This window comes from Pelodiscus sinensis, chromosome 1, assembly GCF_049634645.1.
Source record: "Pelodiscus sinensis isolate JC-2024 chromosome 1, ASM4963464v1, whole genome shotgun sequence".
Taxonomy (NCBI): Eukaryota; Metazoa; Chordata; order Testudines; family Trionychidae; genus Pelodiscus; species Pelodiscus sinensis.
In genome coordinates, this window is record NC_134711.1 from 333,564,768 (window position 1) to 333,590,991 (window position 26,224).

Genomic DNA, 26,224 nt, shown 5'->3' on the forward strand with positions numbered 1-26,224 from the left:
TGCGTATGGCTCCGTAACTCTCAGGGTTACAGTCCTTCACATTGTCAGCCGCTGGTGCCCAGGGCTCTGTCCCCACCCACCTATTCCCCAGGCCCTGTGTCCTGGCTTGCTTCTTTCCCCATAGCCCCTACCTCTTCCCCAGCTAGTCCAATGTGCCCCTCCCCTTTTGCCCCTTCCTCCACCATCAGCCAGTCCTTGGCCACTTCTTTTCACTTCCCTCCTCGTGTCACTGGCTGGATCTTCCCCACCTCCATCCCTGCTGCAGCTGGGTTCCCTCTGCTCTGGGGCTGGAGAGGAGCTTCTGCAGCCTGGCCAGGAACCTACCTGCCTGGATGGCATTATTCTGAATAGGACAGTCCTGGGTCCATGACCCTACGCCTCCCATCTGCCTTTAGAGACCCCAACAAAGACTGGTCTCCTTTTCAGTGAGACTGTCCTGTTCAATGCCAAGTAGCTGGCAACCCTGCCTGGCACGCAGACAAAAAAGCCAACTGAGTGGGAAGTCTTGCTCTGTGCGAGTCACGGAAGTAGGGGTCCACTAAGGTAGGACAACGCCATCTCTAGACAGTGTCAGCGTCATGCAGGGAAGATGGAAGGAAGCCTCCTCAGAGGGAGCTTGGAGAAAACGGAGAAGGTTTGGCCAAAGGGTGGAACCCTCGTGCCTCAAGAACAGAATTTCCAGCCAGCTGGCAGAGACGGTAGAAGATGGGGGGTGACATCATCACTTGTCTTTGCCCCCACAATTCAGAGCACGAACGAAGCTCTGGGGGACGAAGGAAGTTGAGTGGGAGAGGGGAACATGGCCTGCAGCGTGGATGGAGCCGCTGCCTCAGGAACTTGTGAGCCTGCCTGTGTCATCAGCCAGGGAGAGACACTGTTGGTGCAAGTCCCATGTCATAGATGGTGAATTTGTTTGATCCCTTAGGTAACCAGCTTTGACCAGATTCCTGTCACTTCTTATCACTTGCAACCTGTCGTGCTGTACTTAATAAATCAGACGCATATTTTATCTCACCCAGTGGGGTTTTGAGTTAAATATAGGAGAATCTTAGCTCGGCTTGCTGCATGTCTTCTTCACATAAACGTTAGTTAATTATACATAACGAAGCTTTCAGGCAGCTTATAACACATTGCAAACAAAGTATAGAAAATGAAATTCTTATACACGTTTCATGTAAAAGTCAGAATTTCCTTTTAATCTTTCAGGCCACAGTTGTAGCAACATCCAGTATCCATCTGAGCATATGGTCTACATCTGACAATATATAAATAACCACAGACTGTTTGTATTAACTCCATTTCCCTAACAATACAGGATCCCAGTTCAAGGGTCTAGTCCCTGCACCATGAGTTTGTTAGCTGCTCATCAGTTCTAATCTCAGGTCATATAACAGGCTGGTCTGGGGGCACCATTGAGAGGGTCAGCTCTGGGCAAATTGCTTAGAACCAGGGCAACTTACAGCCTAAGAGCAGAGGTCCTCCTCTATAAGGTGCCAAACCATTTACACCCATGTTTTACCTCATCCGGTGGGTTTTTGAGTTAAATATAGGAGAATATTAGCTCTGCTGCATGTCTTCATCACATAACATTAGTTAATTATACATAACGAAGTTTGTAGTTGCAACCTTGGCTGGGCCAGACTTCACTGCCCTTCTCCAGTGTCTAAAGAAACCCCCACATCCAAAGCAGTACTGGAGACTCAGAGTTCAGACGAAAGAATTTTAGCAAGGATTGCCCAGGGTCAGCCTCCCTATATTCAAGTTCCAAAAGAAACTAAAATAATGAATTGAATTAAATAACTTTATAGAAATCTTATGACGAAACAAATAATCTAATTCTTACAACAGAACACAGGTATTTTATAGCCGGCAAATAATATCTATAATTACAGTAAACATACGTAAAGAGACAACCGAAAGTGAAATTTGAACAATTCCGTCCACTCAAACACAGTGGCTGTGTCTAGACTGGCATGATTTTCCAGAAATGTTTTTAACGGAAAAGTTTTCCGTTAAAAGCATTTTCAGAAAAGAGCGTCTAGATTGGCACGGACGCTTTTCCGCAAAAGCACTTTTGCGGAAAAGCGTCCATGGCCACTCTAGACGCACTTTTGCGCAAAAAAAGCCCCGATCGCCATATTTGTGATTGGGGCTTTTTTGCGCAAAACAAATCTCAGCTGTCTACACTGGCCCTTTTGTGCAAAAGGGACTTTTGCCTGAACAGGAGCAGCATAGTATTTCCGCGAGAAGTACTGATTTCTTACAGTAGGAAGTCAGTGCTTTTGCAGAAATTCAAGCGTCCAGTGTAGACAGCTGGCAAGTTTTTCCAGAAAAGTGGCTGATTTTCCGGGAAAACTGGCCAGTCTAGACACAGCCAATAAGAAAAGACTGAGAGTTCTCAGGAGCTTAGATTTGGTTCACCAATGTCTCCGTTTAAGCCCATGATATCAAATCTGTACCATATGCTGAGTCTGAACTCTCTCTCTACACTTGCTTGTAGGGAATCCTCAGTTGGAGTCCAGGCAGACTTTTCCTCTGCTATGGTCACTGCTAGGCAGGCAGCTCACTGATTAACTAGTCAGTTAGCTCCCAAGTGAACAGACTTCAAGAAACCCTGTTACAAGAAAATACAAAAAAACCCTGAGAACAACAAAATAGAAATGACTCTTTTCCCCGTTGCTACATTTACAGAGGAGATGAAGAACCCCACGGACTGAGAAAGTGAACTAGACCAGTTTGACGACAATCAAAACAGCATTTAAAGCCAACAATTAACACACGTTATTGCCCCTCCCAGGTTCTCGTAGCTCTAAGTAGCATTGCCCGTGATCACTGGTGCAGGGTTAACAACATCTCTACCTGCTGCCAAGTGCTGCAGAGTGAGGAGCAGCAGCCAGTTCGCTGCTCCTGGCTTAGCTTCTTCCAGCTCCCACAAGCCATAGAAAAGCATCTGCCCTGCCTGCTTGCTCATGACGTCTGACCTCAAATTACTGGACCCAACTCCAGAAGCTTCTGGGTGGAGGCTGAATCTGCCCTGCAACAGTAACAATCAACTCACTCCTACCTCCCCCACAGGGGTCTCTTAAAGAGATCGCTCCCGATTAAGTGCATTGGTTACACAGGCAGCTTATAACACATTGCAAACGAAGTATAGAAAATGAAATTCTTATACAATTTTCATTGAAAAGTAAGAATTTCCTCTTAATCTTTCTGGCCACAGCTGTAGCAACATCCAGTAACCATCAGAGCATATGGTCTACATCTGACAAAATGTAAATAACCACAGACGGTTCATAGTACCTCGATTTCCCTAACAATACAGGCTCCCAGTTCAAGGGTCTAGTCCCTGCACCGTGACTTTGTTAGCTGCTTATCAGTTGTAACCTCACGTCATGTAACAGGTTGGTCTGGGGGCACCATTGAGAAGGTCAAATCTGGTCAAATTGCTTAGAACCAGGGCAACTTACAGCTCAAGACGGCAGGTCCTCCTCTATAAAGCACCAAACCATTTACACAGAGTAGTTCAGCTGCCCTCTGGCCAGCAACCAAATCCCCTTAGATACCCCGGCTTTACCTGTGCCACAGCCAGTTCTGTTCAATAGCTTCATCAACGATTTAGATGATGGCATAGAGAGTACGCTTATTAAGTTGGCAGATGATACCAAGCTGGGAGGGGTTGCAAGTGCTTTGGAGGAAAGAGTCAGATTTCAAAATGATCTGGACAAACTGGAGAAACGGTCAGAGGTCAATAGGTTGACGTTTAATAAGGACAAGTGCAAAGTGCTCCACTTAGGAAGGAACAATCCGTTTCACACATACAGAATGGGAAGTGACTATCTAGGAAGGACGTGGGTCTTTGCCCACGAAAGCTTATGCTCCAATAAATCTTTTAGGGTATGTCTACACGGCATTCCTCTTTCGACAGAGAAATGCAAATGCAGTTGAGCAAAATTGCAAATGAAGCATGGATTTGAATTTCCCACACTTCATTTGCATAATCACATCTAGGCATTATTTTGGAGGGAAAACGTTATCTAGACACGGTTATTTCGAAAGAAAACCCTTCTTTCAAAATTACCCTTAAACCTCATTTTATAAGGAGTAAGGGTCATTTTGAAAGAAGGCTTTTCTTTTGAAATAACCACGTCTAGACAGCGTTTCTTTTTTCGAAATAACGCCCAGACGTGATTATGCAAATGGAGTGTGGGAAATACAAATCCACGCTTCATTTGCAATTTCACTCAGCTGCATTTGCATCTCTCTCTGGAAAGAGTGTGCAGGTGTACGCATACCCTTCAGTCTATAAGGTGCCATAGGACTTCTCGTTGTTTTTGTAGTTTCAGACTAACATGGATAGCCCTGATACTTGTCTAGGAAAGAGTCCTACAGAGTCTACGGGTCATAGTGGACAACAAGCTAAATATGAGTCACAAATATGACACTATTGTGAACAAAAGGCAAACATGACTTTGGGATGCATTAACAGGCATGTTGTGAGCAAGACACGAGAAGTCATCCTTCCGCTCTACTCTGCGCTGGATAGGCCTCAACTGGAGTATTGTGTCCAGTTCTGGGCACCACATTTCAAGAAAGATGTGGAGAAATTGGAGAAGGTTCAGAGAAGAGCAACAACAATGATGGAAGGTCTAGAGAACATGAGCTATAAGGGAAGACTGAAAGAATTGAGCTTGTTTAGTTTAGAAAAGAGAAGACTGAGATGGGACATGATAGCAATTTTCAAGTGTCCAAAAAGGTGTTATAAAGAGGAGGGAGAAAAATTGTTCTTCTTGGTCTCTGAGGATAGGACGAGAAGCAATGGACTTAAATTGCAGCAAGGGAAGTTTAGGTTGGACATCAGGAAAAACTTCGTCGCTGTCAGGATGGTTAAACCCTGTAATAAATTGCCTAAGAAGGTTGTGGAATCTCCATCTCTGGAGATATATAAGAGCAAGTTAGATAGACATCTATCAAGGATAGTCTAGATGTACTGGTTCCTGACATGAGGACCTTCTTATCTTCCAGATGTTTGCAGATGGATTCCTTAATTACTTGCTTCATTATATTCATTATCAATTGTGATAGACAACCACAAAATGCCCATGGTAACAAATTGACATTTACGATACTAAGTTGAGATCAATGACCTAATAGAAAAAGACACTTCACCATTAGTAAGGTGAGGAAATACAAATAAGGAGAAAAGGAAACATCCCCTACTGAATACGCATCAGATATAACACCACCAGAATAACAGATGATAAAAGAGGCATCCCAGCCTAGGGGCGGCAGGAGAAGGAGACAGAGTCTTTGGGGGTGAGAGAATGAGGCTGTGGTGAGGACGGGGAAGGTTCCGGTGAGGAGGAAGATGACGGCTAACACCTCGGTTGTTCTAGTAGGAGTAGCGTGAGTACTGGGTATGGAAATATTGATGGACATAACCTATCTAGCTTATGAAATTGGGGTGTTTGCGACTGTGTTAAATATATTAATAAACGACATATATTCAGGAGTTCCTATAGTGTGAGTGTTGCATCTGTGCCCATCTGGGATCCCAACCACAGAATAATTGAATATTGGGCCTGATCCTGGGACAAAGAACCTGTCAGGCCTAAAGGTAACATTTTAAAAACAAAGGGGGTATCCAGAAATATCATCAGCAACACGTTCTGTAATGGGGGTGTAAACACCAGGAAAGCTTCCCACAATAATTAGACCATTCCCCAATTCCCTCTGTTTGGAATTCTTCAAAGGGCTTTCCTGGCTTTTCCCTTGTGAGGTGCAGCTTTTCCCTTTGGAAGTTTTGCTCTCACAGGATACACACAGCCCATCCCTCCCAGCCAGCCTCTGCCTCCCACGCCGGAAGGACTGTCACCCCTCCCCTCCTTCCCACGATGTTGTCGAGAACACAGCAAGCGGAGATCACCTCGGGGATGTTGTGTTCCCTCACACTGAGTCTGGTCAGGAGGTACCTGAACTGCGCCTTCAAGCGCCCAAAGGCACATTCCTCGTGCATGCGGGCCCTTCCTAGGCAGCCAATGAAGCAATCTTTGGTCTGGCCCACGACAGCTCATCACCTAATAAACCATCTTGTTAGTCTTTAAAGTGCTACATAGTCCTGTCTTTTGTTTCATGATTTTGTGAGGCATTAACAGGAGTGTTGCAAGCAAAATGTGAGAAGTCATTCTTCCGCTCTACTCTGCGCTGGTTAGGCCTCAGTTGGAATATTGTGTCCAGTTCTGGGCACCGCATTTCAGGAAAGATGTGGAAATTAGAGGTCCAGACAAGAGAAACAAAATGATTCAAAGCTTCAGAGGGGAAGCCGAGTTAGTCTGAACAGGATAAACTTAAAAAACAAGTTATCTGGTTGCACTAATAAAACATGTAGATGGCATCATGAGTTTTTGTGGGCACAGCCCACTTCTTCAGATGACTGCATTTTCTAAGTGTGTTCCCCTGAAGAGGCGCCAATGGCTGTGACCGGTTGGCAGGTCTCTGGGTGGGAGGAGACGTGAGGTCAGGGAGTTCCTACCTCCCAGGCCCAGGGAGCTCACAAACCCCAGCTAGTTCTGGAATTCACCTTGAGAGTATGGTTCAGGCTCAGGCTTCCTCATCCAGCCTTTCCTCAGCCACCTGCCCAAGCACCAATCCCCACGGGACTGGGAGTCCATTTCCCTCTCCACAGCACTGACAGAGCCTGGGTATGGCCGGGAAGGCAGGGCTCCTGGATTCTCTCTGTCGTCTGGCCTGTTTTGCTCTGGGTGACCTTGGATAATTCACATCCCACTATGCCTCAGTTTTCCTATCGGTGGAATGGGACTGTGTCCATACTGACGCACTGACATTACTGGGGCTTTTCAAGAGTTGGGATTGGCCCTGCCTTGGGAAGGGGGCTGGACTTGATGACTGCCTAAGGTCTTTTCCAGCTCTATGATTGTATGATTCTAAGATCCTACAGTGCAAGGGGCTGCACAGGGTCATGATGGTTACTGATGAGCGTTACTGATGTTTGATACCTTAACGAGAGCCCCATGTTTCTGCAAAAAAGTCTTGTGTCTCCTGTCACACTTCTGTGTCCAGATCTGTGTGTCTATTATCTACCCATCTCTTCTTGGCATTTAGAAGGTATCACACCCCAGGGAGAGCTACACATTAAACCTTGTTATTTTTGTTCTTAATCAGCACAATTTTAAAAATACACAAATGCTCAGAGGAGACAATTCCTTGCTGACTCAGTGCAGAGTCTAGGAGTTCTCAGCTACCTCTGGGAAGGTCCCTTAATTACTCGTTGTGTCTGTAGCTGGGTAAATAGCCCAGGGGCACAGACAGGCTGGTTTACAATTGGTTTACATTCAGGTCCCACTTCTCCTCTGGCATCTGAGCAAACCCCACCGGGCTGCCCAGAGCCATGTTATAACCAGCGCCCACCCTGCCTCGGCTCTCAGCAGAGGAAGCTGCTGCAGACTCTGGGCTGACGGGAGGGGCACACGCCTGCCTGAGGAAAACGCGTTCCTCTCAGGATTCCCAGGTAAGAATCCCTTGTTGCGGAGCTCCCCTCTCTTCTCTGCAGCCCGGCCCAACCCCGGTGACACCTCCAGCCCTGAGGTGGCTGCTTGTCAGAGGCAATGGGGACCCTTCGGGGTGACAGGCATTCCTTCATATTCCAGACAAGGTGGAATTCTGAGCCCCTGGCCCATAGTTTGCTCGGGTTACCCTGAGAGAGAACGGCCCTGGAGCCTCAGGCAGCCTCAACCAGACACCCCACCTGGGAAATTTTTAGAAAATGTGCAAACAGCTAGAAACGAGGTTTTCTCACTGAAGGTGTCAGGAAGCCTTCACACAAGTCGGTCTGACCAGTGCCACCAACCGTGGCCAATCCATCAGTGAATCCCTTTCACGTAAGCACTTCAATCCAATAATGTCTGTGGCAAGAAGTTCCACAGGCCAAATACGGTTATGTAAACAGACTTCTTTTAGCAGTGTTACATGTTCACATTCAATGGAGCGGAGTGTTCTCTTCTTCACGTAAAGTGGAACAAAGTGAAAACAGATGCCAGATCTACTTTGTTTTTGGACAGATTCATAGGGTTTTAGATGAGATTACACCATTAGATAGAAACATAGAAGAGAAAGGGACCAGAAAGTTCATCGAGTCCAGTTCCCTGCCCTCATTGCAGGATGAAGCCCCATCTAGATCATCCCTGACAGGTGTTTGTCTAACCTGCTCTTAAATTTTCAGCGGGTAGCCATCTTAGACTGTAACTGGAAAAAAAAAAGACTTTAACAAATCTGAGTAGTCTTGTAGCACCATGGAGACTAACAACAATGTAGACGACATCTTGAGCTTTCATGGGCACCACCCACTTCTTCAGATGAATGAAGTTTAAAGGGTCTAAGTTCTAAATAAATTTCAGAGAAAGGAAGAGGATGGGGAGGGAAAAGATAGGAGAAAAAAATGGGAAAAAAATAGTCAGTGAGTCTCCATGTAAATGAAGCTGAGAGAGAGGGTTGTAAGGACTCTGAAGTATCTGGTGTTTGGCTTTTTATGTCATTAGGATGTGGGCGATAGCGGGGAATCCAGTTAAGGTCTTTGTTTAAACCTCTATTGTAGCTTTCAAACTTGTACATGAACTTTGTAGGGCCTACAAAGAAAACAACAGAACTCCTCCAGTAAATGAAATTAGGCCCTGCCGCTTCCCTTTCAAGCAGTTTTTTGTCATTGGCTTGCAATAATATGGTCACTTTGAGATCTATTAGTGAGTGTCCGGGTAAGTTAAAATGTTCCCCAACAGGTTTCTGTGTGTTGCCTTTTCGAATATCTGCTCTGTGTCCATTGATCCTTTCTCACAGAGACTGTCTAGTTTGGCCCAATATCCGTGGCAGAGGGGCATTGCTGGCTCTTGATGGCATAGATCACATGAGTGGATGTGCCGATATATGAGCCTCAGATGTGGTGATGTGTGTGGTTAGATTCTGTGCTATTTATTGGGAACTTGGACCCCTTAAACTCCATTCATCTGAAGAAGTGGGTTGTGCCCATGAATAACATCTACATACCATGAATGCGATTACCAACCTAACACCCAATGAAGGTGCAAACAAATCTTTATGCAGATTCCTGTGTTAGTATCCCCCCATCTATTGACTTTGATCCTTATCTGCTTCGTTTTCACTATCCAATCTTCAGGTACTTACTGATTGCCTGTTCTGCCTTCCTCTTTTTCCCTTTGAGTTTTTCATAACCGCTGCTCCTTGTTTCCCGTCCTCCCCCTTCTTTTTTTCCTTCTCCTTTCTCCCCTATTGATTTTGGGTCTTCACATCCGAAACTTAAAACTCCAGTCATCTGAAGAAGTGGGCTGTGCCCACAAAAGCTCATGATCCCATCTCCATGTTTTGTTTGTCTATAAAGTGCTACCAGACCAGGTTTTGTTTTTTAAGTGTATCCTGTACAGACTAACTCGGCCACCCCCTAAAGCATCGACATTTTTGTTAGTCTCTAAGGTGCTGCAAGAGTATTTGTTATTTTTAAACTTTCTTCTGCTCTTAAATATCTCCAGTGATCGAGATTCCACAACCTTCCTGGGCAATTTATTCCAGTGCTTCACGACCGTGACAGGAAATTTTCCCCCAAGTCCATCCTAAACCTGCCTTACTACAATTTAAGCCCACGCCTTCTTGTCCTAGCCTCGGAGGTTAAGGGGAATACTTTTCCCTCTTCTGCTTGTAGCCATGTTTTAGATACCTGACAGAAGATCTGCCTCAGGGATTATCAACACTTACGTACCACTGCTTCAGTGGGACATGAAATATCTCTGCAACAGGGTGCTCCCAGCAGCACAGGCAACCCAACCCCTGGAGCACTGCTATCGAAGTCAAAGGGAGCATTTGGCTGTTGCTCTCATGCTGCTGACACCGGGCTTAGGCTGAAATAGTCCTAGCGCTCAGGGCGTGGATTTGGTTGTTTTGTTGCTGTGTGTAACAAGGACAGCTGAGAGAACTGGTGGTGTCTAGTTGTGAGATGTGGAGATTAGAGGGGGCATGAGAACAGCCTGCAAATCCTTCTCAGTCTCGATCTGCAGAGATGGGCGGTTGGAGAATCCACTGTGTCACTTTGCAGTTGATTCCACTAGTCACTCACCCTCCATGCCCTTATTACTAACAGCAAAATGTGAGATTTTAGCTCCCCCCGATTGGGTCATTTTCTGCTCTACTCGAGTAGATTAAGAGCCCATCTTCACAATTTACAATAGATCGATGAAGTTCTTTCAGCCTCTCAGTGACTAGAATTTTCCCCGGGTTCCAATCGTTTGTGCGGCTTTTTTCCACAGCCTCTCCAGTTTCTCAACATCCCTTGTGAAATGCCGAACCCAGGGCTGCATGCTCTTAGTTTCACCAGTGCCACGTGCAGAAATTAAATTAATGAAGATCGCCAATCTCCTAGAACTGGAAAAGACCTTGAAAGGTCATCAAGTCCAGTCCCCTGCCCTCACACCAGAACCAAGTACCACCCCTGACAATTTTTTCCCCAAATGGCCTTCTCAAGGATTGAACACACAACCCCAGGTTTAGCAGGCCAAAGCTCAAACCACTGAGCTGTCCCTCATGATGAAAGCCTCTCCAAGTTTTAACTCACCTCTTCACAATTTACAATAAGTCAATGAAGTTCTTTCAGCCTCCCAGCGACCAGAATTTTCCCCGGGTTCTAATCATTCGGGTGGCTCTTTTCCACAGCCTGTCCAGTTTCACAACATCCCTTGTGAACTGCCAACCCTGGGACTGCCCAACGTTGGTTTCCCCAGTGCCGAGTGCTGAAGGAAAATCCTCCCCATGCTCCAACTCACCCCTCCCCTATTTCTGCATCCTAGGATTCCATCCGCCTTTTGGCCCGTGCATCGCACTAGGAGCTCACAAGGAATTGGGTCTGCGCTATGACCGTAATCCCATTGAGGGTCCTTGTGCTCCATAACTCAGTGCCCTGGTGTAGGGGTTTGTCCTACATTCCCTCTTCATCCCCTCAATCAACGTGCCGGCTCCGGCCTCAAGGTTACACCTCTCAGCCTGGCTTTGGGTGACGCACAATTTACCTGCAGTGAGTTTCTATTTTCTATTGACTTCCAGATCATTGATGAAAATATTGAACAACATCAGGCCAAGCACGGACCCCTGCAGAATTCCCCTAGGAACAGCCCCATTCACTGACAATGGCCCGTTGGCAATGGCTTTCTCAGATCTCTAAGTTAACCAGTTTTCAGTCCACTTTGCCCATGGTCTATTGACACTGTGTCGTGCGCGTTCTCTATGTGAATATTCACCCCTGGTACAATGGAAACCTCCCAGGAAGAAAAACCTCTTAAATCTGCCTGGTTCTGGGCACCACATTTCAGGGATCCTGGGCCAGCACCAGCGACACTCCTTGTAGAGAGATGTTACGAAAACCAATCCCATCAGATTTCAATAGTTCTTCTGATTCCAAAGCACCAGCCACATTCCGAGGTCAATTTATGACTTTAGGATCTCAACCCTAAATCTTTATAGAACCATAGAATCCTAAGGCTGAAAGAGACTTTAGGAGTCATCAAGTCCAGCCCCCTGCCCAAAGCAGGACCAATCCCAAATAAATCAACCCAGCTAGGACTTTGTCAACACGGAACTTAAAAACCTCTAGGGAAGGAGACTCCACCCGCTTCCTAGGGAAGCCAGCCCAGTGCTTCCCCACCCTCCTAGGGAAATAGTTTTTCCTAATATCCAACCTAGATCTCCCCCACTGTAACTAGAGCCCATTGCTCCTTGTTCTACAATCTGTCACGACTGTGAACAGCCTCTCTCCAGCCTCTTTAGAACCCCCCTTCAGGAAGCTGATGGCTGCTCTCAAATCCCCCCTCACTCTTATCTTCTGCAGACTAAACAAACCCAAATCCCTCAGCCTGTCCTCGTAGGTCATGTGCTCCAGCCCCCTAATCATTTTGGTCACCCTCTGCTGGAACCTCCCAATGTGTCTACATCCTTTCTATAGTGGGGGCCCCAGAACTAGACACACTACTCCAGATGTGGCCTCCCTAGAGCCGAATAAAGGGGAATAATCACTTCCCTAGTTTTGTTGGCAATGCTCCTACTAATGCAGTCCATTATGCTATTAGCTTGTTTAGCTACAAGGGTACCCTGTTGACTCATCTCCAGCTTCTCATCCACTGTAACCCCCAGGTCCTTTTGTGCAGAACTACTCCTTAGCTAGTCAGTCCCCAGCCTGTAACAATGCTTGGGATTCTTCTGTCCTAAGTACAGGACTCTACACTTGTGCTTGTTGAACCTCATTAGATTTATTTTGGCCCAATCCTCTAATCTGTCTAGGTTGCTCTGGACTCTGTCCCTGCCCTCCAGTGTATCTACCTCTCCTGCTAACTTAGTGTCATCTGTAAACTTGCTGAGGGTGCAATCCAGCCTTTCATCCAGGTCATTAATAAAGATATTGAACAAAACCGACCCTAGAAGAGATCCTTGGGGCACTCTGCCGGAAACCGACCACTAACCTGACATCGAGCCTTTGATCACCACCCGTTGGGCCTGACAGTCTCGCCAGCTTTCTATCCATCTTACAGCCCATTTTTCCAATCCATACTTCCTTAACTTGCTGGCAGGAATATTTTGGGGGACCATATCAAAAGCTTTGCTAACGTCAAAGGCTGTATCTAGACTGGCCAGTTTTTCCAGAAAATAAGCCGCTTTTCCGGAAAAACTTGCCAGCTGTCTACACTGGCTGCTTGAATTTCCGCAAAAGCACTGACTTTCTATTAGCCCTGATTTGAAATCAGTGCTTTTTGTGGAAATACTATGCTGCTCCCGTTCAGGCAATAGTCCCTTTTGCACAAAACTTTTGCGCAAAAGGGCCAGTGTAGACAGCTGAGATTTGTTTTCCTCAAAAAATCCCCGATCGCGAAAATGGCAATCGGGGCTTTTTTGCGGAAAAGAGCGTCTAGATTGGCCACGGACGCTTTTCCGCCAAAAGTGCTTTTGCGGAAAAGTGTCCGTGCCAATCTAGTCACTCTGTTCTGAAAATGCTTTTAACGGAAAACTTTTCCATTAAAAGCATTTGCGGAAAATCACGCCAATCTAGACGTAGCCAAAGTGTATCACATGCACTGACTTTCCCATGTCCACAAAGCCAGTTACCTCATCATAAAAGCCAATGTTGAAAGAAAGAAAGAAAGAAAGAAAGAAAGAAAGAAAGAAAGAAAGAAAGAAAGAAAGAAAGAAAGAAAGAAAGAAAGAAAGAAAGAAAGAAAGAAAGAAAGAAAAATTTGTAATTGTTCAAGGAGTCAATTACATTCACGAATTGCAAAGATCTGGTGCAGGCTTGTAGCAGTGGTGGGATAAAATGCTGGGCTAAGTCCTGTTCCCGGAGCACCTGGGATGTGTAGACAGTCCTTTATTCAGAGCTTCAGTGCAAATCCTGTAGACCTAAGGAGCAGGATTCAAGGCAAAATAGAGGGCTCTTTATATATCCTCAGTCATGTGCTCACTGTGCAAAGCACATTCCAAGATGGAGCTTGGAGTTACATAAGTCCGTCACTTTTCCATGGGTGATGTCAAGAGGCAGAACCAAACCTGGGATCTCAGTGCACAAGGCTGATGTTGTAGAGCAGACTCAGTCCCAGTTCTCTAGAACTGGCCTCAGTGCCACCCCACAGACAGTGCCCCATACCTAGTGGGTGCGTGGCTGACACATGCATGGCTCGGTTCTGTGCGGGTGGACGCCTTGGCTCACGCTCCAGACCGAAGGTTTGCAGGAAAATGTTCACTCGAGTTGGCTGCCTCCCAAGCTCCATTGTCCATTGAATGTTTCTTGACGAACCGACTAGACATTCCCAATCATATGTTCCAATAACAATCCAAGAGCATCACAGGAGTATCTGACGATTCTGTTTGCTTTGAACGCTATTTGCATAACACTGCTGTCACTAAAAGCCATGACTTTCCCCTGAATTGTGTTCTAGTTGCGGGGTTCCCCTGGCACTTGACTTGTCAAAAAAAAAAATTTCCGTTCTCATTTTTTGAGTAACCAGGTCAATGGGAAATCCGTATGACATGAATCTCTCTCCCAGTTTTCTTTTCAGTAAGGAGCATTGAGGGAAACACATATTCATAGCCCTGTTACTGTCTAGCACCTATTATATATTCCCTCATGATTATCCATAGGAAATACTGAGAGATAAAATATGGAATTCTCATAAGTAGTGTCAATTGTTAATGATTTATTTTTGAATAATGGAAATATCTTTTCACAGTGTGAAGAGGAAAGAATGTGATGCAGCCATTAAAAGTCTCCGGTAGGACATCTGATATCTCCTATTAACACCGTCTCTCCATCCAGGTACTGTGACCACCACTCTGGAGCCTGAGCATTAAAAGGTGAACGTACGTTACATGCAGGAGAAACCTTCTTCCCTGCTCCATGTCATATTCTAATACAACCGACTTCACCAACCCCTCCACCTTCATTCTACTGGGCATTCCTGGTCTGGAGGCGACCCACGTCTGGATCTCCATCCCCTTCTCTCTCATCTATGCCATGGCCATCTTGGGGAACTTCACCATCCTGTTCATCGTGAAGACAGAACCTAGCCTCCATGAGCCCATGTACTATTTCCTGTGCATGCTGGCCGTCACCGACCTCTTTCTGACCACGTCCACTCTGCCCAAAATGCTGGCAATCTTCTGGTTCAATTCCAGGGAGATCAGTTTCAGTCTCTGCCTCACCCAGCTGTACTTCATTCAGTGCTTCTCAGTGATCGAGTCTGGGATTTTCGTGGCCATGGCGTTGGATCGCTATGTGGCCATCTGCCATCCCCTGCGACATTCCACCATCCTGACAAACCCTGTGGTGGCCAAGATTAGCCTGGCTGTGGTGCTGCGCAGTAGTGTAGTTGTGTTGCCTTACCCCATGCTGGTGAGGCAATGGTCATATTGCAGAACCAACATCATCTCTCATTCCTTTTGTGCCCACATGGCTGTGGTGAAGCTGGCCTGTGGCGACACCCGCGTCAGTAGTTACTACGGGCTCTTTATGCTGTTCTGTGTGTTGGGTCTGGATGCGATATTTATTGCCGTTTCCTATATGCAGATCCTCAGGGTCATCTTCAGACTCCCTACAAAGGAGGCCCGATTCAAGACTTTTTTAACTTGTGGCTCACACATCTGCGCCATCGTAATCTTTTACATCCCAACACTTTTCTCCTCCCTCATGTACCGTTTTGGACAGAACTTTCCCCTGCATGTCCATGTTCTCATTGGCAATATGTACCTCGTGCTGCCCCCCATGCTGAACCCCATCATCTATGGGGTGAAGAGCAAACAAATACGGAACCAGCTGCTCTGGCTCATTACTCGGAAACAGTTTAAAGTTTTCTCCTAGGGCTCTGGCTTTCAGACCAAGCTTCTTGCTTCTCTTTCTGGTAAGATAGTGCTGGGCCCCCTTCCCTGAATCATGTAATTTGCAGTCAGACCAATATGTCCTTCCCTTACTGTGCTGGGTCAGGGTGTCTTATGACAGAATCATAGAATCATAGAACACTAGGACTGGAAGGGACCTTGAGAGGTCATCAAGTCTAGTCCCCTGCCCTCATGGCAAGACCCAGTACTGTCTAGACCATCCCTGATAGACATTTATCTAACCTACTCTTAAATATCTCCAGAGATGGAGATTACACAACCTCCCTGGGCAATTTATTCCAGTGTTCAACCAGTCTGACAGTGAGGAAGTTTTTCCTAATGTCCAACCTATACCTCCCTTGCTGCAGTTTAACCCAAGTGCTTCTTGTTCTATCCTCAGAGGCCAGGAAGAGCAAGTTTTCTCCCTCCTCCTTGTGACACCCTTTACCTGAAAACCTCTATCCTGTCCCCTTTTAATCTTCTCTTTTCAAACTAAGCAAGCCCCCTTTTTTCTGTCTTCCTTCATAAGTTATGTTTTCGAGAGCTTTCATCATTCTTGTTGCTCTTCTCTGGACCTTCTCCAATTTCTCCACGTCTTTTTTGAAATGTGGCGCCCAGAACATTTTTGCCTAACCAGCGCAGAGTAGAGCGGAAGATGATTTCTTGGGTCTTGCTCACAACACACCTGTTAATGCAGCCCAGAATCAGAGAAGCCTCTGCCAGGCTGAATTCTGTGAACCTGCACCATAAACAATCTTGCAGCTCCTATTGGGTGGAAATCCAACTACACTTGGCCTCCGGAGCTGCTACAGGGGCATGGAAGGCAGGGACCTTGGCTGAGGAACCAGCTGGGCTCCAGCCGAACGCTCCTTCTCCCCAACCTTCTGTCCCCCTCCTGCAGCCTTATCCCATGAAACCAAATTCTGCTGCATCCCTGCTCTTGCACCCATACCCCTCCCAGTGCAGACCCTGCATTCCCTCCTACACCCATTCTTCAAGTCAAAAACCCCTCCCACACCATGCACCCAAATCCCCTATCCCCAGTCACAAGCCAATCCCTGCTCCATCTCTTACCCTTCTGCCCCAGGTCATAATCCCCACCTGCTCTGCTCCTAACCCCCTTCCAGACATTCCATCTGCTCCTGAACCTCTCCTGCATCCAAACCCACTTCAGGACCCTGGACACCTCCTTCTCCCCAGTCTCCTGCCTCAGGTCACAGCCTAGGTTCCCTGTTAGCTGCCCAGCCTTGCAGCCATGGAATGATCCCCATCCAGAGGATAAGATCTCCCATGCAGGCAGGGAGCTCAGCTGGTCGGTTGTGGAAGGTGCATCTCTCTGAGCAGCAGCTTCAAACAGAGCTGCCTGCTTCAAACGGAGGAGCTCAGACAGCAGGTAGGGAGGGGAGAAAATGCAGAGAAAGAGTGAAAAAGTGGCTGAGAGGGACATGTGTAGGGCAGGGCATTGTAGGTAGAAGAGGAGGGAGGGTGTAATTGGCTTAGGGGACTCAGAGAGGAGGGGAGTTTGGGGATGCCTTTCTCTGCCAGGAGTGGGGCTAGAGGCAGAGGTAGAGGCAGAAACCCAGCATCCTCCTCTATCCTTCTGGGCTGGGAAAGTGAGGGAGAGGAAGCTGACTGCATGGGGTAGATAGGAGACATAGGGGGTGGGTAGGTGCTGGATTGGGTGAGGTGGAAGAAGGGTTTGTGATAGCTTCCCTTGCCCCGATGCTTTATGAAATGGGCGTATGGACATAAAGGGTATGTCTAGACTACATGGCTCCATCAACGGAGCCATGTAGATTTGTTTACTCGGCAAAGGGAAATGAAGAAGCGATTTAAAGAATCACCATTTCATTTAAATTAAAATGGCTGCCACGCTGTGCCGATCAGCTGTTTGGTGCTGTAATCTGGATGCTCCGTGGTCGACATCAAAGGCATTTGTCGACCTCCCCAGTAAATCTCATCCCATGAGGCACAATGAGGAGGATGACAAATGCCCTGGATGTCGACCGCGGTGCGTCCAGACTACGGCGCTGTGTTGCCAAACAGCTGATCAGCACAGTGCGGCAGCCATTTTAATTTAAATTAAGCGGCGATTATTTAAATTGCTGCTTCATTTCCCTTTGCCTACCTCCCTAATCTACATGGCTCCGTCTACGGAGCCATGTAGTCTAGATGTGCCCAAATATACACAGCTCAAAGGTGCTTTGCTTCAGGTAATCTATCAATCTTCATGACATAATCCGCTGGATCTCTGTATCTTATTTTGCTGTGTGTATCATTCTGGTGTGTAAAGTTAGACACGAGGCATGCGGAATGTATCATGGTTTAAATATGTGATGGAAAGCCATCAAGGGTGTTTCCAATGCTGGGACCTCTCAAAAACTGGACAAATCAAATCATATGTAAAAAGGTTTTTGATCTTAATTCTTAGCTGTGCTTGGTCTTAGGAAGTCAAGTGACTGCCCCAGCTGGCAGTGAGTGGCCAGGTAACTTCTCAGGGAAAAGTGGGAATTGTTAAAACAATAGGAAACTAGCAAGTCTTGGTCTTTGGCTGGCACACCGGGGAGAAGGGAACCGGAGTCCCTACGGAAGGGGAGATTCCTCTTGTCTTGGAGCCTTAGCTGCATAAGAAAAGTTTTAGGGTGAGTTTATACTGACTTTGTACTGAGGTTTTAGTGTTAGAATTTGCTACATGTTTTCTGTTATTTTACGTCTGTAAACTACTTTGCTCGGCCTGTTCTCACCGATAGCTTGTTATACCCTACTGCTTGTATTTAATAAAATCACTTGTACAAGCCCAGTGTATATAATTGTTACCTGGGGGAGAAACCAGTGGGCACATTCTCCCTGTGATTGCTATAGGGGGCTCACCCAACTAATTCATTGGGATCTGATTCCATTTGGGGAGGGGGATCCCAGGAAGCTGGGCCCAAAACTACACTCGCCTTGGACCTGAAGAGACTCAGTGTCTGTACTGCTCCTCGGGGGATGGGCAGTGATTTCACCTGGGGGCCTTGGTTGGGGCAGACCAGGGAGCAGGCCCTGCAGGACCGTGTGGTGAGGCGCCCCAGAGAGAGGGAAGGCGAGTGGCAGTGAGCTTGCCAGCAACATGACAATCCCCCCCCCAGGGGTCTATAGTGACCGTCCCCTGTCACAGGCTGATATGAAGTGGCCATCGTCGCGAGGGGTGGTCTGTGTGTCACAGCCCCTGAGAGCTGCTCCAGCTGGGCCAGAGGCAGGACACATGAGTCTGGTCAGTCACCCAGGGAAAACTCAGTCCCTGGCCAGCCCCCTCCAGCCGCCTGCAGCTGCAAACTGCACCCAGCTCCCTGTGAGCCTGTCTGGGGGGTTGCTGGGCAGAGGGAGCTTCACAGACAGGGCTGGAGGCTGCTCCAAAGTCGTGGGGCTGGTACGGCCGCAGCTGCTGCCCGGCTCCCTCCCACAGCCTGTGAGGGGGACTCATCGCAGTGGAGTGACTACTGAGCTGGAGATCCCTGGAGAAACGGGCCCCAGTTCCCGGGGATGGGAGTGGTACAGAGGGGTGGGGAGGGCTTTTCAATGCTCTGACCGGCCTACAGGGCCCCTTTTCTCATAGCAGCATCATGGGAGGGGAGGTCGTCCCCTGAGGCAGGTCCTGGCTGCCCTCCACCCATAGGAACACTCTGTAGGAGCTGCATGTTCTATGTCTGGTCCTATCAAGTGACCCTCCTGGCTGTGGTCAGTTGGCAGGTCTCTGGGTGGGAGCAGATGTGAGGTTGGGAAGTTCCCACCTCCCAGGAGCAGGGAGCTCACAAAGCCCAGCCAGTTCTGTAAACCTCAGATGGTCCCTCATCCAGCCTTTCCCCTGCCTCCTGCCCAAACACCAATCCCCGCGGGAGCGGGAGTCCATTTCCCTCTGGCCAGCAGTGGCAGAGCCTGGGCATGGCCGGGAAGGCAGGGATCCTGGATTCTCTCTGTGGTCCAGCCACTTTTTCTCTTGGTGATCTGCTGTTCTGCTTATAAGAATCTTTTTCAGGGGAAAAGGCAACACACTGGCTGTGTCTACATTGGCAAGGTATATATGGTCGTGCCAATATCTTCCACTATTTGATCTGAGGAAGTGGGTCTGGCCCACGAAAGCTCATCACCTAATGAACCATTTTGTTAGTCTTTAAAGTGCTGCATAGTTTTTCCTTTTGTATTATCTAATCATGAGAAACAGAGAGAGAAATAGTAGCTACAGAACGTATAAGCAAGTCATTACATATGAAATCATGATGCATCTTGCTTATAGTCTTAAAACCAATACTAACCAATATGAAAATCTACATTTTTTGCTACAGTTGGTTAATTCACATACTGCTGTGCCTCAGTTTTTCTATCTGTAGAATGGGGCGATGTTCATACTGACATACTGACATTACCAGGGATTCTTAAGAGCCTTCAAGGCAAGGGGCTGCACAGGATTATGGGTGTTACTGATGAGCATTACTGTTGTGTGACATCTTAACGAGAGCCCCATGTGCCTGGAGGAAGTGTTGGGTCTCCTGTCAGTTTTCTGTCTCTAGATCTGTGTCTATCATCTACCCATCCCTTCTTGGCACTTAGAGGGAATCAGACCCTCGGGAGAGCTGCACGTTACTCATTGCTATTTTTTCCTTAATGAGTAAAATTCTTAAAAATACACAAATTCACAGAGCAGACAATTATTCCAGAGCCCAAGAGATCTCTTCTCCCTTGGGAAGGTCCCTTAATTACTCCTTGTGCCTACAGCTGGGTAAATAGCCCAGGGGCACAGACAGGCTGGTCTCCAGCTGGTTTACATTCAGGTCCCACTTCTCCTCAGTGGCTGAGCAAACCCCACTGGGCTGCCCAGAGCCATGTTATAACCAGCGCCCACCCTGCCTCAGCTCTCAGCAGAGGAAGCTGCTGCAGATGCCGGACTGAGGGGTGGAGCACACGCCTGCCTGAGGAAGATGCGTCCCTCTCAGGACTCCCAGGTAACAATCTCTCGCTGAAGAGCTCCCCTCTCTTCTCTGCAGCCCGTCCCGTCCACGGTGACACCTCCAGCTCTGAAGTGGCTGCATGTCAGAGGCACCGGCGATCCTTTGGTGTGACAGGTGTTCCTGGATGAGCCGTACAAGGTGTCATTTTGAGCCCCTGTCTCATAGTTAGCTCGGGTCACCCTGAGAGAGAACGGCCCTGGAGCCTCAGGCAGCCTGAACTCCCGGGGGTGCGACCGCCCCTTGGAGTGAGACGTGAGCACAGAGCGGAGGAGCCGGCTGTGTGTGAATGCTCAGAGACTGCCCCTCCCCCTCCGGCATGTCAGGGCTCTGGTGTTAGGTAGTGGAGGGTGGGTGGCTGTTTCCTGACCTGTACAAACTAACAGATTTATCTTTCGTGGGTAAACCCCTCTTCATGAGAAGAAACAGAGTGGAAATTACCGAGGCAGTGAGCTATAGAATCACATGTCTTCCATTTTTCCCCACCCACAAGGCTTGTTACCCTGTCAAACAAAAGCTTTCAGGCTGGTAAGTAATTTCTCAGTGTTTGCAAATGGATTCCTAAATATTTCCTCTGTTACCTTTCCTGGTGCAGAAGTTCAGCTAATTCGTCTGCAAATCCCTGATTTGTCTTTAATTCCCTTTTTATAGATGGGCACTCAACATGACATGTTCCAGTTTTCTGGACTCTCTAACATCTGCCATGATTTTCAATGATAATACCTAGCGACTTAGGGTATGTCTACACTACCACCCTAGTTCGAACGAGGGTAGTTAATGTAGTCATACGAACTTGCAAATAAAGCCCGGGATTTGAATTTCCCGGGCTTCATTTGCATGTTGCCAGGTGCTGCCATTTTTAAATGTCCGCTAGTACGGACTCCGTGCCCACGGCTAAACGCGGCACGAACTAGATAGTTCAGACTAGGCTTCCTATTCCGAACTATCGTTAGTCCTCGTGGAAGGAGGAACGTGGAAATTCAAATCCCGAGCTTCATTTGCAAGTTCGTATGACTACATTAACCACCCTAGTTCGAACTAGGGTTGTAGTGTAGACATACCCTTAGATATCTCCTCAGTCAGTTCCTTGAATGTTCTCAGATGCATTTCATCAGGCCCCTGTAACTTGAAGACATCCAAGTTGTCTACATAGTGTTACCTTTGTTAAGAATATAAGAACAGCCAACAGTCCATGTAGCCCAGTGTCTTGTCTGCTCACAGTGGCCAATACCAGATGCCCCAGAGGGAGGGATCACAACAGGTAATCCTCATGTTTCCTATTTTAGCTTCTGAACCTCTCCCATGTTCCCTGGTATTCACTGTGGCTACGTCTGGACTGCCGATTTTTATTGGAAAAGGGTACGCTCCACAATTTGAGTACCTTTTTCTGATAGTTTTGTGGGAAGAGGCTTTTCCAAAATTTGGCTCATCTACACTGGGCCAAATTTCTGAAAAAACCCTCTTTCAGATGAGCCCTTCTTCCTCATGGTATGAAGAGGACAGTGCATCTGAAAAAGCGTGTCTGCTCTTCCGCAAAAGATGTCGGAATTCTTCCAGGTCTCATTCTCATGGGTCCAGATGATGAAGATGTCATCAATGCAGCATAGGTAGAGAAGGGGTGTGAGTAGATCGGAGCTGAGGAAGCATTGTTCTAGGTCAGCCATAAAAATGTTGGTATATTGTAGGGCCATGTGGGTGCCCATAGCGGTGCCACTGGTCTGGAGGTATATATAGTTACAAAAATATGTACAAACACAGAGTACAACCATAACCAGAAAAGCATTAGTTTTTTATAGACATCTCACTTGGCATGCTTTATGCAAGTTTATGGCTGAAATAATCCTCTTCCTGTTCCAATTACAATCCAATAACATCACAGGTATCTGAAGCTTTTATTTGCTTTGGGCACTGTTTCAATGGAGTTGCTATTAGTGATGGGCAGGACTTTCCCCTGAGGTGTCTTCTAGTTGGGAAATAGGTCAATGGAGGGATGATAGGAGTTACTATAGAGAACTTTCTGGGTGTCTGGCTGATGAGTCTTGCCCACATGCTCAGGGTTTAGCTGATCGCCATATTTGGGGTCGGGAAGGAATTTTCCTCCGGGATAAATTGGCAGAAGCCCTGGAGGTTTTTCGCCTTCCTCTGTAGCATGGGGCGCAGATCACAGCTGGAGGATTCTCTGCATCTTGGGGTCTTCAAAGTATTTGAAGGCTTCAATATCTGAGATATCAGTGAGAGGATTATTCTAGGAGGGGTGGGTGAGATTCTGTGGCCTGCGCTGTGCAGGGAGTCAGACTAGATGATCATAATGGTCCCTTCTGACCTTAAAGTATGAGTCTAGGAGTTGGGAGGTTTTCTATGGCACTTGTCCTGTTAAAGATTTTAATTTTTCCCCCGTTCTCGTACTTTGAGCAACCAGGTGAATAGGGAATCCGTACAACATGAATCTCTATTCTGGTTTTCGTTTCAGTAAGGGGCGATGAGGAAAACATGTATCCACAGTCCTGTTCCCCACTAGCACCTATTACATTTTTCCACACGATTCTGTATAGGAAATATTGACTCATAAAATACGGAATTCTCCTTAGTAGTATCGGTAGATAATGATTCGTTTCTCTGAATAATGAAAATGTCTTTTCTCTGGGCAAGGAGCAGGGAATGTACTTCACCCATGACAAGAATTTCCAGAGATGCGAGGTATCCTGTTAACATCGTCTCTCCTTCCAGGTACTGTCACCATCCCCCTAGAGCCTGGGCATATAAAGGAAATCAGGGGAACATACGGTAGATGCAGGAAAAAACGTTCTGCCTTGGGATTGGACACTTTCTCCTCCACTCCATGGCACATTCCAATACCACCGACTTCACCAACCCCTCCACCTTCATCCTGCTGGGCATTCCTGGTATGGAGGCAGCCTATGTCTGGCTCTCCATCCCCTTCTCTGCCATCTATGCCATAGCCGTCTTGGGGAACCTCACCATCCTGTTCATTGTGAAGAATGAGCCGAGCCTCCATGAGCCCATGTACTATTTCCTCTGTATGTTGGCCATCACTGACCTGGTTCTGGCTACATCCACCGTGCCCAAAATGCTGAGCATCTTCTGGTTCAATTCCAGGGAGATCGATTTCTGTGCCTGTCTCACCCAGATGTTCTTCATTCACTGCTTCACAGCGATTGAGTCCGGGATATTGGCAGCCATGGCTTTGGATCGTTATGTGGCCATCTGCCATCCTTTAAGATATTCTGCCATCCTGACAAATCCTTTGGTGGCCAAGGTTATCCTGGCCGTGGTGCTGCGCAGTAGCATGGAGACACTGCCCTATCCCTTCCTGGCGAGGCGATGGCCATATTGCAGGACCGTCAGCATCAATGCGCCGTACTGTGTGCACATCGCTGTGGTACAGCTGGCCTGTGGCAATACCTACGCCAGTAGTTACTACGGGCTTTTTGTGCTGTTCTGTGTGTTGGGTCTGGATGTGGTATTTATTGCCATTTCCTACATGCAGATCCTCAGGGCCATCTTCAGACTCCCCACAAAGGAGGCCCGACTCAAGACTTTTTGGACTTGTGGCTCCCACCTCTGCGCCATCATAATCTTTTACATCCCAAGTGCCATCTCGTCCCTCATGTCCCGTTTTGGACAGAATTTTCCCCTGCATGTCAATGTTCTATTTGGCAACACATACCTCCTGCTGCCCCCCATGCTAAACCCCATCATCTATGGGGTGAAGACCAAACAAATACGGGGCCGGCTGCTCAGGCTCATTGCCCATAACTAGTCTAAAGTTTTCTCCTAGGGCACTGGATCTCAGGCCAAGCTCCTTCCTTCACTGGCTGATAATACAGTGCTGGGCCCCCTTCTCCGAATCACGTCCTTTGCAGTCAGACCGATGCTGCATACTTTCCTGACCTTACTGTGCCAGGTGAGGTGACCAGTTGAGGAATCAGTCTGTGTACGGCTCTGTAACTCACAGGGTAACCACCTTTCTCATTGTTGGCAGCTGGTGCTCTGGGTTCTTCCCCCACCCACCTATTCCCCCAGGTCCTGTGTCCTGGCCTGATTCTTTCCCCAAGGGCCCTCCTCTGCCCCACCTAGTCCCTTGTGTTCTAGCCAGTTCTGCCCCTTCCTCCACTATCACCAAACCCTTGACCATTTCTGTTCTACTCCCCTCCTCCTGTTACTGGCTGGATCTTACCCACCTCCATCCCTGCTGCAGCTGGACTCCCTCTGCTCCAGGGCTGGGACAGGAGCTTATTCAGCCTGGCCAGGAACCTGTCTGCCTGGATAGCCCCAGAGGAATGGGACAGTTTTGGGTTCATGACCCAAAGTCAAAGGGCAAAGTCAGGTCCCCTTCTCAGTGAGACTGCCCTGTTCAAAGCCAAGGAGCTGGTGACCCTTCCTAGCAACCAGACAAAGAAGCCAGCTCAGAGACCTGAGTAGGAGATCTTTCTCTGAGCAAGTTACTGAAGCATAATGAGGAGGTTGAGAAATGCCCTTGATGTCGACCACGGTGCGTCCAGACTACGGTGCTGTGCCGCCAAACAGCTGATCAGCACAGTGTGGCAGCCATTTTAATTTAAATGAAGCGGCGATTATTTAAATTGCTGCTTCATTTCCCCTTTGCCTACCACCCTAATCTACATGGCTCCGTCTACGGAGCCATGTAGTCTAGATGTGCCCAAATATACACAGCTCAAAGGTGCTTTGCTTCAGGTAATTTATCAATCTTCATGCCATAATCCGCTGGATCTCTGTATCTTATTTTGCTGTGTGTATCATTCTGGTGTGTAAAGTTAGACATGAGACATGCAGAATGTTTTGTGGTTTAAATATGTGAAGGAAGCGATCAAGGGTGTTTCCAATGCTGGGACCTCTCAAAAACTGGGCAAATCAAATCATATGTAAAAAGGTTTTTGGTCTTAATTCTTAGCTGTGCTTGGTCTTAGGAAGTCATGTGACCGCCCCAGCTGGTAGTGAGTAAATCTCTTCCGTGAGCCTGGGAACACTCCAATCAGCCAAGAAGGTAGGACAACACCATTGCTGGACAGTACCAGCGTCATGCAGGGAAGACGGAAGGAAGCCGCCTCAGAGGGAGCTTGGAGAAAATGGAGAAGGTTTGGCCAAAGAGGGTGGAACCCTTCTGCCTCAAGAACAGAATTTCCAGCCAGCTGGCACAGACGGTAGAAGATGGGGAGTGACATTGTTGGGGAAATCTCACTCCCCTGGGGTACAGAGTCCCCAGAAGGATCTGAGGCTGGAGGACAAAGTAGTGAGGCAGGAGAGAAATCTAGAAGGAAAACTTTATTATGCAGGCTGACAGCTACCAGAGTGAGAGCAGCAGCAGCCCTGAGAGACAGTTTCAGGGATTCTTTATACAGTATGTTCAGACAGATTTGTTGTTGATTGTTTTCTTTAACATCAAAGTCTCAGCAGAAGTAAAATACAGGACAATGTAGCACTTTAAAGACTAACAAGATGGTTTATTAGATGATGAGCTTTTGTGGGCCAGACCCACTTCCTCAGATCAAATAGTGGAAGAAAATAGTCACAAAGACCTTTTACATCTGCACTTGAAAGGGAATCCTCTGAACTGTCATTCATGTTAAAATTCGACACTCTCCAAAAAGGAATGAACAAACACTCGAACTATCTTACCCATTACCAAGATAGCTTCCCCAATTATCACCTCTAATACCATTAACTCACAAACATCCCACTCTCCCCACCTCTAATATCATCAATTCACAGACACTTACCTTCCTTCCCCCCCCCCCCTGTATCCCCCTCCTGTTCTGAAATGTGATTTGTCCTTTTCA

General features: G+C 47.4%; 2 protein-coding genes across 2 annotated transcripts; both read left to right on the forward strand.

Annotated features, from left to right (window-relative positions):
* The first annotated feature begins 14,446 nt into the window (after nucleotides 1-14,446).
* LOC102453210 (olfactory receptor 52M1-like) lies at nucleotides 14,447-15,406 on the forward strand. The gene has a single exon (XM_006113781.2). It carries the CDS (start codon nucleotides 14,447-14,449, stop codon nucleotides 15,404-15,406), a length of 960 nt encoding a protein of 319 aa, XP_006113843.2.
* A 7,838-nt stretch (nucleotides 15,407-23,244) lies between these two features.
* Nucleotides 23,245-24,186, forward strand: LOC142818332 (olfactory receptor 52L1-like). The gene is made up of 2 exons (XM_075897392.1): nucleotides 23,245-23,397; nucleotides 23,554-24,186. The coding sequence occupies exons 1-2, from the start codon at nucleotides 23,245-23,247 to the stop codon at nucleotides 24,184-24,186; spliced, it is 786 nt and encodes a 261-aa protein (XP_075753507.1).
* The last annotated feature ends 2,038 nt before the right edge of the window (nucleotides 24,187-26,224 follow it).